The sequence below is a fragment of the Catharus ustulatus genome, chromosome Z (genome assembly GCF_009819885.2).
Source record: "Catharus ustulatus isolate bCatUst1 chromosome Z, bCatUst1.pri.v2, whole genome shotgun sequence".
NCBI classification, from domain to species: Eukaryota; Metazoa; Chordata; class Aves; order Passeriformes; family Turdidae; genus Catharus; species Catharus ustulatus.
This window is the reverse complement of record NC_046262.2, coordinates 35,105,504-35,118,846: the sequence shown is the minus strand read 5'-3', so window position 1 is coordinate 35,118,846 and position 13,343 is coordinate 35,105,504. Positions and strand designations below refer to the sequence as shown.

At 41.1% G+C, this 13,343-nt stretch overlaps 1 protein-coding gene across 6 annotated transcripts in view; it reads left to right on the top strand.

Annotated features, from left to right (window-relative positions):
- Positions 1-9,756, top strand: part of PIP5K1B (phosphatidylinositol-4-phosphate 5-kinase type 1 beta) — a 103,600-nt gene extending 93,844 nt beyond the window's left edge. For all 6 annotated transcript variants that reach the window (XM_033086364.1, XM_033086366.1, XM_033086367.1 and 3 more), the window contains exon 17: positions 9,017-9,756. In XM_033086364.1, coding sequence (XP_032942255.1) covers positions 9,017-9,019 — 3 coding nt within the window. In that variant the 3' untranslated portion in view covers positions 9,020-9,756. The remainder of the gene's footprint in view (positions 1-9,016) is intronic.
- The last annotated feature ends 3,587 nt before the right edge of the window (positions 9,757-13,343 follow it).

Below are 13,343 nucleotides of genomic sequence, written 5' to 3'. Positions count from 1 at the left end.
AGCCTATCACAAGCAGGGATCCCCAGGGATCAGTACTGGGCTCCACGTTGTAACATCTCCATGAATGATCGGGGTGACGGGACCAAAAGCACCCTCACCACGTTTGCTGTGTCACTAAACTGGGTATTGAGAGGGACACATTGGCAAGGAGAGTCACCTTTCAGAGATATGAACAGGCTGGGAGACTGGGCCACAAGAGCTGTGTAAAGTTCAGCCAAGGAAAGTGCAGAGTCCTGCACCTGGGGAGCACAAAATTGAAGAGCCCAGTCAGGCTCAGACCCATGAGCTGTGAACAGCCTTGCCAAGGGGAACCTGTGGGTCCCAGCGGACACCAAACAGACACCAGGTCAGCAGTGCACTGCTGCAGCTACTGAGGCAAAGTGGATTCTGAGCTGCACCCGTGGGGGCACTGCTAACATTGAGAGGTGTGATCATCCCACTCCACCAGCGTTTGTCAGACTGCACATGGAGTAGTGTCTCCAGTATTGGTCCCCACAGTTCCAAAACAGATGTGGATGGACTGAAGAGGGGCCAAAGGAGTGTCATAAAGATGGTCAAGGATGAGGAGAACTTGACATTTGAGGAAAGATTGTAAAAGTTAGGTCTTTTCAGTCCACAGAATTTTCAGGAGGGACCTTAACAGTTTTCCAAAACTTAAAACATGACTAGAAATAGTATTAAGACCCTCCTTTTCTGTAGGGGCAGTGGATACAAATTGTAATGATGGAGGTTTCCTCTCTATGTAAGAAATAATTGTATTTACAATGAGAATGATTTACAATGAGCATAATTTTATGATGATGAATGATTCACTGGAACAACCTCTCCAGGGATGTGGTAAAGTTCCCATCACAAGAGGTCTGCAGGTGGACAGTGATGATCGATAATGTCATTCAGGTTCCCTTTCCTGCAAAAGGTTGAATTAGATAGCCTCTTATGGTCCCTTCAGCCTGGGCTGATGTATGGTTCTTTTGGCCCCCTTTAAACAGTGAAACCATTTCTTCTTGATAGCTTTAGTTTCTAAAGCAACAGTCTTATACTGCTTAACACTGTGAAGTACTTCTTTTTTAGGTTTGAAATATGTAGGGTGGATGGTGGAATGCTCTGAAAAATCTAGTGACAGGCACAGGTAACACCTTTTGTAAAGCTGTCTGTATGAGCTTCACATGTGATAATCATGTCTTTAGTTAGTTTTCAGCTTGTAGAACATTCATTACTATTATGTGTTGGAGAATGCAGTAAGTATGTATAGTATAAGTAAGTATATTCCATTGAAGAATATCAACAGAAGAATAATTAAAACCCAACTTTGGATGTCATACAAATACTCAGTGTTTATTCCCCTGAGCAAGGGTCTGGAAGAATAAGTAGGTCTTAAATGCAGAGAATCACAGATGCTTTTTGGAACCCTTTCTGTGCTTCCTGAAGAAAAACAAATTTAAAAGTCAATAGTCAAGGTAATGGCATACAGCTGAACTGTCTAGGTATGCAACAGCTGTCAGCTTCAAGGAAATTGGGTACCATAGCTAAACACATGTTACTTCTTAAGCAAACTCATCTTGAGAAGTTACTTATCCCTGCCTTCTCTCTTGTCCCACACCCTGTATTGATGCCCATTTAATTATTTTGAGACAGTTGTGGAAGTGAGCTGTAACTTAATCACATACACCTGTGTGCATCCTGAGGTATTTGTGGAAGAAACAGGAATAGGATGCTGTTTTGTCTACTGATCTGCAATATCCTTCACTGGATCTGGAAACAATTAGCCTGTGGCTGGGAAAACCTGATGACTCAAGTATAAGCGTGGAACAGAAGGCAATTTTGCTTTTATAGGAGGATGATTAAATGCACGTTAGAAGGAAAAGATGCATGTTTTTGAGAACTCTAGGAACAGGATAGTAATTCTAAAGTACATCTCAAAAATAAAGCAAATCAATGACATCTGCATTAGCTGATCTAACCTTCAGCTGGAAAGGTTACAAGATGTACTTTTAAAAGGGCAGAATGCAAGCAGAAAAATGTAGTTTTAAATGGCATTCTCAGATTTTCCTTTAACCCTGTGATTAATAATCTTTGTGTTTCTACCACAAGGCAAGCTGCTGTAGTCTTATCCACTATATATTTTAAGGAAAAATACCTTAATTTGCTTGATTTGGGAACCATTAATCCTTTGATGTCTTTGCCTTCTGCTTTGAAATGCTAAAATGCTAAACCTTTTGGGCAAATTTTAGTCCACTAGTAAATTAAGAACTACAAATTTTCAGTCCCATGTATAGAAAAAAAATTCATAAAATTATGTATTAATCTACTATAAAGAGCAGCTTAAAAATGGCATTTTCTAAACAGTTTTGTGTGGAAATTCCAATAGTCAAGTAAGATGAGGTGGAACAGAGGTTGTTAAAAAAATTCTTCTTATATGTAATAGTATTGGATTTGAGGTGTTGCATTAAGGGAACTCCATGCAAATTCACACTGCTGCTGATACGCTGCTGATGTCAAAACTGGTAATATACCTGGTAACAGCAAGAATTTCTGTTCTAGGACAGAAGCAGAGATACATCTTGAGCTCACAACTGAATGTTGGTCTGGGCCCATAACTTCTTAATTCTAAAAAAACACCAAGTTCAAACTAACAAATTTTGTTCACCTGCTACTCTAAGAAGCACTGTTAGGTACATTCTCAAATCATGTTTACCTTTAAGTTATATTGGTTTATTCTCTTATAAACCTTTTAACTCAGATAATAGCTTAAGAAATCTGCCTTTTATAACTAGCATATTGACTAAGCATCATCTGCAATGAGCAGTAGGTATAAAACAATCTAAATTATTTCCAATTATTCTAGTAACATAGTTATTATACTGATTAATTCATATAAATAATTTTAATTATCAATTAAATGGAATAAATAATAAATAAAATTAATAATAATAAATAATAAATAAAACATAGAAGAAGATATAGAAAAAACTTCAAAATTTGAAATGTTTCTTTCCATAACTTTAAACATTAAAGGTTTGTTGCTTTTATGAATATGTAACACAGTAATAGATCAGAGAGTTTGAAACAAATGATTCTGTCTGAGATAAACAGGTTTCTTGTATATAAGCCAGAAACAGAGAAGGTAACACCCTCCCATTTAGAACTTTGATGTAGAAATCCACAAAACAGCATTTTCTTCTTCCTCCTCTGTGAATAAATTTGATCTCTTTTTAAAATTCCCTTGAAGCTGTATTTACTGGTGTCAGTTCAGGCATTGTCAGTAAATGCTGTTGAGCACAACAGTGTCTCAATGTTCTATAGAATTTAATTAGTAAAAGATATAAGTCCAGTCTTACAAAAGTTCATTAACAGTGATCTATGATCAACAAGTGCAACTGATCCTGAAGGTCTTAGCCCAGGATCACTATGGAGTGCCTTAAAAGTGGTAATTCCACTTAAAAAGTGAGGATTAACTCAAAAGTCACCTTACTGTTCTGCAGTGAAGTCTCAAATTGTTTGACTGAGTTTTCTCTACCTAAAAAACCAGCATGTGCTATTATAAACAATCCTGCTGTGCCTTCTTAGCCTTCCCATATAATTATTTATAAAGATAGCTGACACATACTGTACTACAATATCAGTAAAATCAAAGTAGTAAGGCTTAGGTATTTAATTTATTTACTTCAAGTAGGCTTTGTGATGTTGTATATGTTCAGTCATCTGGTGGCAAATACAGCATTTAAATAAATAAATAAATAATTGTCCTGTCTATAAGATCTTATATAAATATATGTCTTGTCTATAGGATTTCATTAATGAATTATTTTTTGCTTACAGAATACTTCTGTATATTTAGCTACAATGCAAAATTCTTGGGTAGTACAGAAGTTTTCACATGGAAATACAGCATTGCCTCCCATTGTTAAAGCAAAGGCTAATAGATTTTATATATAATTTAAATATTGCTGCTACTGAAGAAATGGATTTATAAGGACTTCAGTAAAATAAAATAATGGAATAAGTGTGATAAGCAAGTCCAGTGTACTTAGATCCTGGTTAGTGTAACTGATTTGTGTCAGATGAATGGCATAGATTATACTATTACAGTAATTTCACGAATACAAGCTGCACCAATTTGACTAAGATTTTGCTCCTAAACCGGAAATGCGGCTAATACTCAGGAGCAGCTAATATGTGAATAATTTTCTGACATTTACAACCTCAGAAGTGCCAGCCAGAGTGCCGAGCGGAGCTGCTGCAAAGTCGGCATTTTGCGATTGTTACAAATTGCTACTCTGTTGCACCGTGGGTGGAGCCTGGCTGCCTGCAGGCAGCACGGGGGGCGGGGAGAGAGGTGGGAGAGCTCCCTCCTTCCCTCCTCTACCACAGCCCGGGGGAGAGACGGGGGGGCCCCGCGCTGCCACTGCCGCGGCTCGGGGAGCAGAGGGGGGACCCAGGCCGCCACTGCCGTGGCTCGGGGAGGCGGCGGGGGGCTCCGTCCCTGCCTGCCACCACAGGGCATCGCCGGGCCGTGGTGACCGAGCCCAGTGGCAGCGGTGACTGGCCGCCAGTGGCCCCGCCGAGCGGCAGCACCAGGCTGGGCTACCTGCCCCCGTCAGCAGCCCCTAGCGGGCCAAGCCTGCACAGCCTTAGCTGAGCCAGTAAACCCCGCCCTGCCGCCGTTCTGTTACTATTTGGCAACTTTGTTGCACGCGGGTCCTCGCTGCGAACGACAGAGCGGCTTAATATTCAGGTGCGGCTTATTTATGGACAGAAAACGAAATATTTGCCAACACCCAGAGATGCGGCTTATACTCAGTGCGGCTTGTATTCGTGAATTTACTGTACATTCAAAATTACTTAATGGCATGGTTTATTTCCAAATGGCAATTTTATTATAGGATTTCAAAGTCTTTAATACTGAAGATTAATTTTGTATTTCAAATCTGCTGTAGATGCATAGGTAAGCAGATTTACAAATACTGGTCTATAAAATGCCTGTTTAGAAACCATCAAAACTTTCTGACTCTTCTTACTCTTCAGCATTACTTTTCTTCTGTACTGTCTCTCATAATTTCAATTAAATTCTAATCATAGAGTAGTTTTCTTCAGGATGCTGTTGGGGAACAGTAACAAGTGCAGCTGACATTAAAGCAATTCCCAGACAGAATACATGTAAAAACAAGCTAGAAGTTATGCAGTCATACTGCACAGTATACCTCAAATTTTGATATGTTTCTCTTTTTATGGACGCTTCAGTTTCTCTGCCTTACCATTTCCTCTGAAGATACTGGTGGAAAAACACGGTATACTGAACCTGAATTCTGGGACTATGAGAAATGAATTAAAACATTTTCACTTAGAAGTATCCTTCCTTTCCCCTGAGAGGATAATAATCCTTAAAATGTTATGTGCACATGGTAGAGCAAATCAAGCACACCCCTCAAAACAAAAACTGTTTAAGGCTGAAAGGGGCAAACCAGCTTGTTTTATGCAGCATGGTTAATTGCTCCTTTCCTCTGTTGTTATCTGTTTTCCTTGTATCCATCCATGTGTGATCTTGAAAAGGAGAGGAAAAGAAGAGGCCTGTGTGTCCCATAAAACTGAAACCTGGTCAGAAGTGAAAAACAAACAAGCACTTGAATGTAGTTTGGCAGAGGTGTTCTTGCAGAAGAAACATTATGTAAGAATGAACATTTTACTCACCCTTACATGAAAATCAGACACAAGAATTAGGTGCTTTATTAGATTAAAAAGTACCAGTTCAGATCACAAGCAACACATTCATTGCCTGAGGAAGCCAAGTGCTAAAATGCCAGCATGTATTATCACAGAACAACATGTTCTCATGCCTGAGGCTTTTAAAACACCATAAGAGGAAATCAATCAGCTCAAAAACATACCCATGGAAAGAGAACTGGAACACAAAAATGCTCCAAGACAAAAAGCCTCAAGTAGGCTCAAACATAGTAAATCCATTATACACAGAGTGTGAGACATCTTAGGCAGTGATTACAAGAATGACTCCTGTAATGTCATTTGTGTATTATTTATCATTTTGGACCAAATTGCTACAGCCAAACTCAGTTTTTATTAAAAAACCCCACAGTTTCCTTTATCTGTAATCAATGTAACCCCAAAAGTTGTGTAATGGATATAAATTGCCTAGAGGATCATGTCCTGCACCTTGAAATAGACGGATTTCTTTCCAGAATAATACAGTACTGGACTGCACCTGACATAAATATGAACATTTGAAAATCCCATCTTCTCAAAATGGCATTAGAACCATCAACAGTATTTCTGTGATATACTCATTCAGTTAGTAGTTGCTACAAGTTATTGTATGCAACTTTTATTGGAATTTTTCACTGAAATGCTTTGGAAGGGTCAGAGGAAAGGGAATAAGAATAAGCTCGTTCATGGTTCCATTGCATAATTAGTGGAATACCATAAAACCAGCATCAGCAATATTGATAGCAGCCTTAGTGAAAAGCAGTTAGAGATCAGAAGCTGTGCTGTCATTCATATTTGAGCTTTCAGACAGAAACAAGATGCTAACGAAAATTTTGATTGTCTTGTTTTATGTAACATTATTTTGTTTATTGGTACTAGCATTTTTCAACTTTTTTTCCCAAACTTATTCTTAAAAAATAATTAATTGAAAGTCTTTGTTGGCTTTACATCACATTAATTTTAGAATACCACTTCCTTTAATTTTACTCACTTGTTCAATAATTTTACTTCACATATCAAATGGTTCTGTATTTCCGAAGTACTTTACTCCGTAGCACATTCAGGTGCTAATACGTCAGTCAACTTTACTTGCCAGACCAAAGTTCCTGAGAGAGAGAGCAAACAGCATGTGAGAAACTGGTACTGTGCTCAGTGGCAGCAGTATTGTGAACACCCTAACACTGGTGCACAATACAATAGGAAGTTTAAAGTTTTCATAGAACAATACTGAAATATCGTTCCTTAAGCTTCAAGGGCTAGTGCTAGAAGCTACAATAAAAATACTGATTTAAATTTGTGGGTTACTTTTCTCTGCGATAAACTTGAGAAATGCCTTCTGAGATTTTTTTGTTCATAATCAAGATTAGACTGTTGTCAAATTATTTAAAGGTTAGTTAAGTACTTGTATCAAAAAGCACAATGTAAAGGTGGCCTTAAAAATCTGTTTAATAAATGGAACCTTACATCTTTGAAATGTTTTTTAATAAGGTTTTAGAGTAAGGTCATTACAGATCCCTTTGTTTTGATTTTGTGTCTTGCTCCATTTTAGATGTACAGTAGTTTCACGAATACAAGCCGCACGGATTATAAGCCGCACTTCCGGTGCCTCGACAATGTTGCTGTCTTTGTCAATAGATAAGCCGCACCCCGAATATTAGCCGCACTTTCGTTCGTCGCGAGAATCCGTGCGCAGCTTTCACAAATTGGCCAATTAGTAACAGGATCGCGGCATAGCGGGGTTTACTGGCTCGGGGCGGGGCCAGGCAGGCTCGGCCCGCTCATGGTTGCCGACGGGGCCGGGTGGCCCAGCTCAGCGCCACGGCTCAGCGGGGCTGGCCGGGTGGTGCTGCCGCCGCCGCCGGGCTCGCTGGCCCCCCTCTCCCGTCAGCACCGCCCCGCGCCGCGTTCGCTCGCCCTGCCGGCAGGGCTGCCGCCGCCGCCGGGCTCGCTGGCCCCCCTCTCCCGTCAGCACCGCCCCGCGCCGCGTTCGCTCGCCCGGCCGGCGGGCTGCCGCCACCGCCGCCGGGCTCGCCGCCCGCCCCGCGCCGCATTCGCTCGCCCGGCCGGCGGGCTGCCGCCGCCGCCGGGCTCGCCGGCCGCCCCTCCCGTCTGCACCGCCGCCGCGTTTCCTCGCCCTGGCCGGCACTGCAGGCCCCCGCACCGCCGGGCTCCCCCACGCTGCTGGCCCCGATTCTGCTGGGCTTCCCCCGCTGCCAGGCAGCCCCACCCGTCGGCCTTCCTGCTTCTGCCATGCTCCCCTGCACTGCTAGCCCCAGTTCTCCCGGGCTCCCCCGCCCTGCTGGCCCGGGCTCTGCCGCCCCCCTGCCCCGCCCTGCTGTCTCAGGCTCAGCCGCCCGCCCCCCACACTGCTGGCCCCGCCTCTGCCAGGCTTTCCCACCTCTGCCGGGGCCGGCCGGGCTCCAGCTTGGCTTGGGGCTGCCGCGGGCTCTCACTTCCGTGTTGGCAGCTTTTAGAATTTTGTTAATGTATTAGCCACGCCGGAATATTGGCCGCACTTCCGGGTTTCCACCAAAATTTTGGTTAAATTGGTGCGGCTTGTATTCGTGAAATTACTGTAATCAGCTGAGATGCATTCAATTTACTGAAATATATTCTTCAGCTGTCAGTTTATCCTTAGTTTGAGTTGTCATAATAAGATATTCAGTAAAAACCAGTTTCTTTTCAATTCATTTCTAACTCTACAGGGAAGCCAAGAAGTGATCAACTATTTCTATTACATGAGGGTAGTGTAGAAAACTCTAATCCATTAAGATTACTAACAACTTTTTTTTTTCTTTTTTTTGTGAAAGAGAATGATTACTACAACATTGACTAGAACATTAACTGTGCCTGAAAGTTTTTTGATAGGTATGATTTTTCATCTGGAGAAAGAGCATAATGTGGAAGCTGACAGCACTTACATTCATGACATATGAAGACTGCCACATTTAAATAGTAAATGCCAAAGTTCTGCAAGAAAAATAAGCTGTTGTGAATTGCTGCATGCTTTCAGATTGTTCTGTCTTCTCTGACATCCAGAGTGTTCAGCATTTTGCAGCAGCAAGTAGTTCTAGTTCACAAAATACAAGTGTACTGCAGTGCCTGCAAAACCATAGGGGTTAACTGTTGTACAAGAAAAGAGACCCGATGCTTTTGATTAGGGGGTCAAAGTCATAAGAGAATGACTGTCAAATTGTACAGCAGCCTTCCCCTGTTTAGGGGAAGATGTTACCTGTTTATAATTCTGTAAGAAAACAAGTAAGCACAAACTCTTAATTTGTCATTTCTGTATTTCCAGTAACAAAGAATACATTGAGTACAACTAAAAGAAGTGACCATGGTTAATGAAGAGCACTTTCTGCACTCCTCATTTAAGAAGGAAGAATTTGGTGAGCCTAATAGACAAAGAGTAATCAACAGAACTAATTCTAAGAAGTGCCAGGATCTTTGAACCATAGAAAGGATTGATGGACTTGACAAAAATGACATGAAACATTCCACACTCCACTGTCATCTGCTGTTGCTTGCTCTACTGTGAAGAACTGTGTATTCAGGCTGCTTTCTACAATATTGCCAATCACCTTTTTTGCATTTTGAAGTGATATTTTCTTATCAGCTCTCTAGTGGTTTCATTTGCATGCACTGTGTAACTATGCGCAAACAAAATCTATTACCTACTTTACCTATTTAAAAATAAACACAGTGGTGAATAAAATCAATTTCATTTTTTTGACTTCCTCAGTTCTAATTGCTTAGGTCCACATCAGTGGAAATTGGAACTGATGATTGTACAAGGGTTAAGGCAAATCTCTGCACATGCCATATGAAAATGAGCCTTTAAAGATACTTTCACTGTGGGTAAAAAGGAGATAAAAATGTTATTTATAACAAGGCCTTATGTTGTGTACATATATTGTCCTTAAAATATTTTTGATTTTGCTTTATTTCTTGTAAAAGAGAAATTCTGTAATTTATTTAGAAAATACTACTGTAAACTATAGTTTTATTGATGAATAAAAGATTTTATTCTAAAGACTATCACTGGTGTCATCCTATTACTGATCTATACTGGACTTAATTGTGCATTTTTCTACCTTCATGGACAGTCTTATGAGGCCTCTTGAGATATGACAAACATGGCATCTGTCTTTACCTGCTCTATAATGAAAAGAGGAATCTTGAAATTAGAGCAGGAAAGCCAAAGTAACATACTCAACAGGCATTGTTTTATGAAACCATTTCAGGTTTTTCAGTATGGGCAATCATTTTAGGGTAACTACAGAAACTGTTTTAGTTCCCTGATTTCCTAACTAACAGGGAGATAATCCCAAATGCCAGTGGTCATCAGTCCAAGATTTCATGCTTCGATGCAGTGGTGTGTTTAAAAATTTGCTCAAGTGTCACTTAGAATGCTACCAAAGTTATTGGTAATATTGGTCTTCTAGGAGTAAGGTATTAAACCTGCTAAATTGACAAAAACAGAACTTGGTATTTTAAGTCCTAGAATTATCCTCTGTACCTGTATAGGATTTTTCTTTCAAGGATTTGGTATGGTGGAATTTTTTTGGTTTGGTTTGGTGGGGGATGATGGTGGTGGGTTTTTTAAATTTTACTTTGATATAATAATCCTGATAAGTAAGAAGAATAATTCCTTAATTATACACAGTGTGAGGAAATTTAAAGCAGTTTTGGGTTTTTTGTTTCTAAGTATGCAGAGTCTAAGGCTTCACTTGGAGCCTGTATTTCATGATTACCACTTTTCTAGGCTTTAACATTAGACTGCTTAATCTCAGCAAGGTAATTTTTCTGCAGCATTCCTCTGAGAAAAGCATAACCAATCTGCATGTCTTGTGAGTAAAAACATTTTGTACATCTTGCGTCAAGTGTCTGCTCCTACATACACAGTGTACAGGATATTGAGAACGGGTCTCTGTGCAAAGCAGATAGTTGTCATTAGTATTATTTGGGGAAAAACATTTCAGCGCCTGATTAACCTTCATAAAGAACACCCATGACAATTTTTCCCCAATTACAGTAATTTCACGATCACAAGGTGCACCGGACTATAAGGCGCACCCCCCCAGAGTCGGTAAAATGTCGCAACTTTGTAGATCAGATAAGGCGCACCGGACTATAAGGCGCACATTTTTTTTGCAGCGATGCTCCGCCCCCAGCTCACCCCGCGCGGTTGCTGGCCGAGGCCCTGCCTCAACCCAGCAGTCATTGGCCCCTGGGCCCACCTCCACCCAGCAGGGGCGGTGCCGCAAGCCGCTGGCCCCCCTGGACCCGGAAGCCATGGGCCCCTGGGACTGCCTGGACCCGGGAAGGTGGGTGCTGCGGGCCCCCTAGCCGCATTCACGCAGCAGCCATGGGCTCCCAGGACTGCCTGGACCCAGGAGCGGGGGTGCCGCGGGCCCCCTGGCCCGCCTTCATCCGGCAGCCATGGGCCCCCGGGACTGCCTGGACCCAATAGGGGCGGTGCCGCGGGCCCCCTGGCCCGCCTCCACCCAGCAGGGGCGGCGCCGTGGGCCTCCGGGCCCGCCCCCAGCCAGCTGCCGTGGCACTTCTGGCTCCCCCCATGGCTCACAGCTCACACTTCCGGTTTGGCAAATGTCGCAACTTTGTACATCAGATAAGGCGCACCGGACTATAAGGCGCACTTCCGGGTTCGAGGGAAAATTTTAGTCAAAAGGGTGCGCCTTATAGTCGTGAAATTACTGTACCTAGCAATCATAGCATCTGAATCATTTGTCCTTAGAAAGAACCCAAAGGATTCACAACTTAACTGCAACAATTCTGTCCAAAGCCAAAATGTCTGTACCAAACGATTCTGAGACATCTTTTGTGTACAATTCCTTGAACCCAGTAATTTAGAAAACAGTCATTTAACACTTGAAAAGGGAAATCTTGTATGACCATGGAGCCTGCTGGGGAAATCTTCTCCAAAGCATGTGCACTTAAAAGGGGCAGTGTGTGTGTATTTGTGGGGTTAATGATCAGCAACTTGTAACCCATTTTGCTTTCTAGTGCATAAAATGGTATAAATTTTCAAACATCAAAGAGCACAGGAGTTTGTAGTGATATGCAAGTTTCATATTTAAGTATTTTGGTTCTCTTCATTTTGCATTGGTGTTTCACCTTGGTAGCACTAATATAAATTATACCTACAAAGCTGATGAGGCAGTTCAGGTCAAGTAAAAATAATATACAGAAGGCACAATCAACTCCTGGAAGTCTTGAAGTATTGGTCTATTTCTTCAGATCGAATTTACCACGGGGATCAAAGAAGAATTAGGTCACAAACATAGGCAATCTGAGGGCAGTGGTATCTGAATACTCTGGACCTGCAAGCTGCTCAGAACAAAAAAGAATAGGTTGATGCTAGCTTAGTGAAAGGTATGGAATAATTCCAAAGTTTTGTTATCTGAGCTTGGGAAGTTTTGCCTTTGGTGGTAGTACTACCTAATAGTTGCCTTCCATTAATAAAAAATAAAACAAATGCTCCCAAACAAAACCCCCAGGCAAACAAACCCACTCTGTGTCCCTGTACTACAATGATTTCAAAGCACACATAGCCCAATGTTTAGCTATATCTCAATTTCTTGTTGACTCTTGTTGACTCTTCAGGCAATTTAATTTCATATAACTCAATGGTATTTTCCCAAACCCTTCCATTAGACAGTCACAGAAGAGCAATCAGTAGCACACTCCTCCTGCTCTTTGTAGAAGCCATTTGCTGAAACATTTCCAGGGATGCATATATTTGCTTAAAGTAAAAAAACTATCAGCTCTTTCCAGACTGAATGTGTGGGGCCTGACCCTACAGCACTTCTGCATCTGGAACTCCTTCACAGGTATTTCACACCAGCATAAAAAGGTACTCATACCAATATTGCAATACAAACGACATTAATCTAAGGGACAGGAATCAAGATGGAAAACATCAAGAAAATCATTGTTTAAATTACTAATCCCTAATTTGAGCCCTTTAGAAGTTGTGTGACTGATCCTTGCTTGGCAGTAACATCTTGTAAAATTCACCAACTTGAACTTTACATTTGAATTAACTGTTGAACTTTACATTTGAATTAAAGTTAACTGTTGTTAACTTTTTAAAATATTTGGTATGTGAAATTGCCAGTACTAAGAGAAAATATTTAATCATTGATTTGTCATTAACTTAGACATTGATTCATTAACTTAGAAAATTCATTGATTTGTCATTAACTTAAAAACACAAGATGAACATTTCTTATTGAAAGTTCTGTATGACCTGGATGACTGGAGGAAAATCATTGTGGAACTAGTTGGATAATATCAGAAAACATCCAAGGTTCTTTTTATAGGAAAAGAAAGCTATATAAATAAGCACCATCTTTAAATAGATTAAATACCACATATAAGAACAGGTATTCCTCCCTTCTTCTAGCTGTTTTCCCCCTTTCCTACCAAGGTATAAAAAATAAGTCATTTGCTTTACCAATTTATTCTTTGGTTTGATACAAGTTAATTTGTTCCTACAAGCCTTATCTCAGTCTGTAAACCATCATTCCTGTGGAAATATCAGTAGCTTTTCCCAGCAGGACTAAGAATGTGTTGTTCTGAAGGATCCAAAGAGAGTCTTA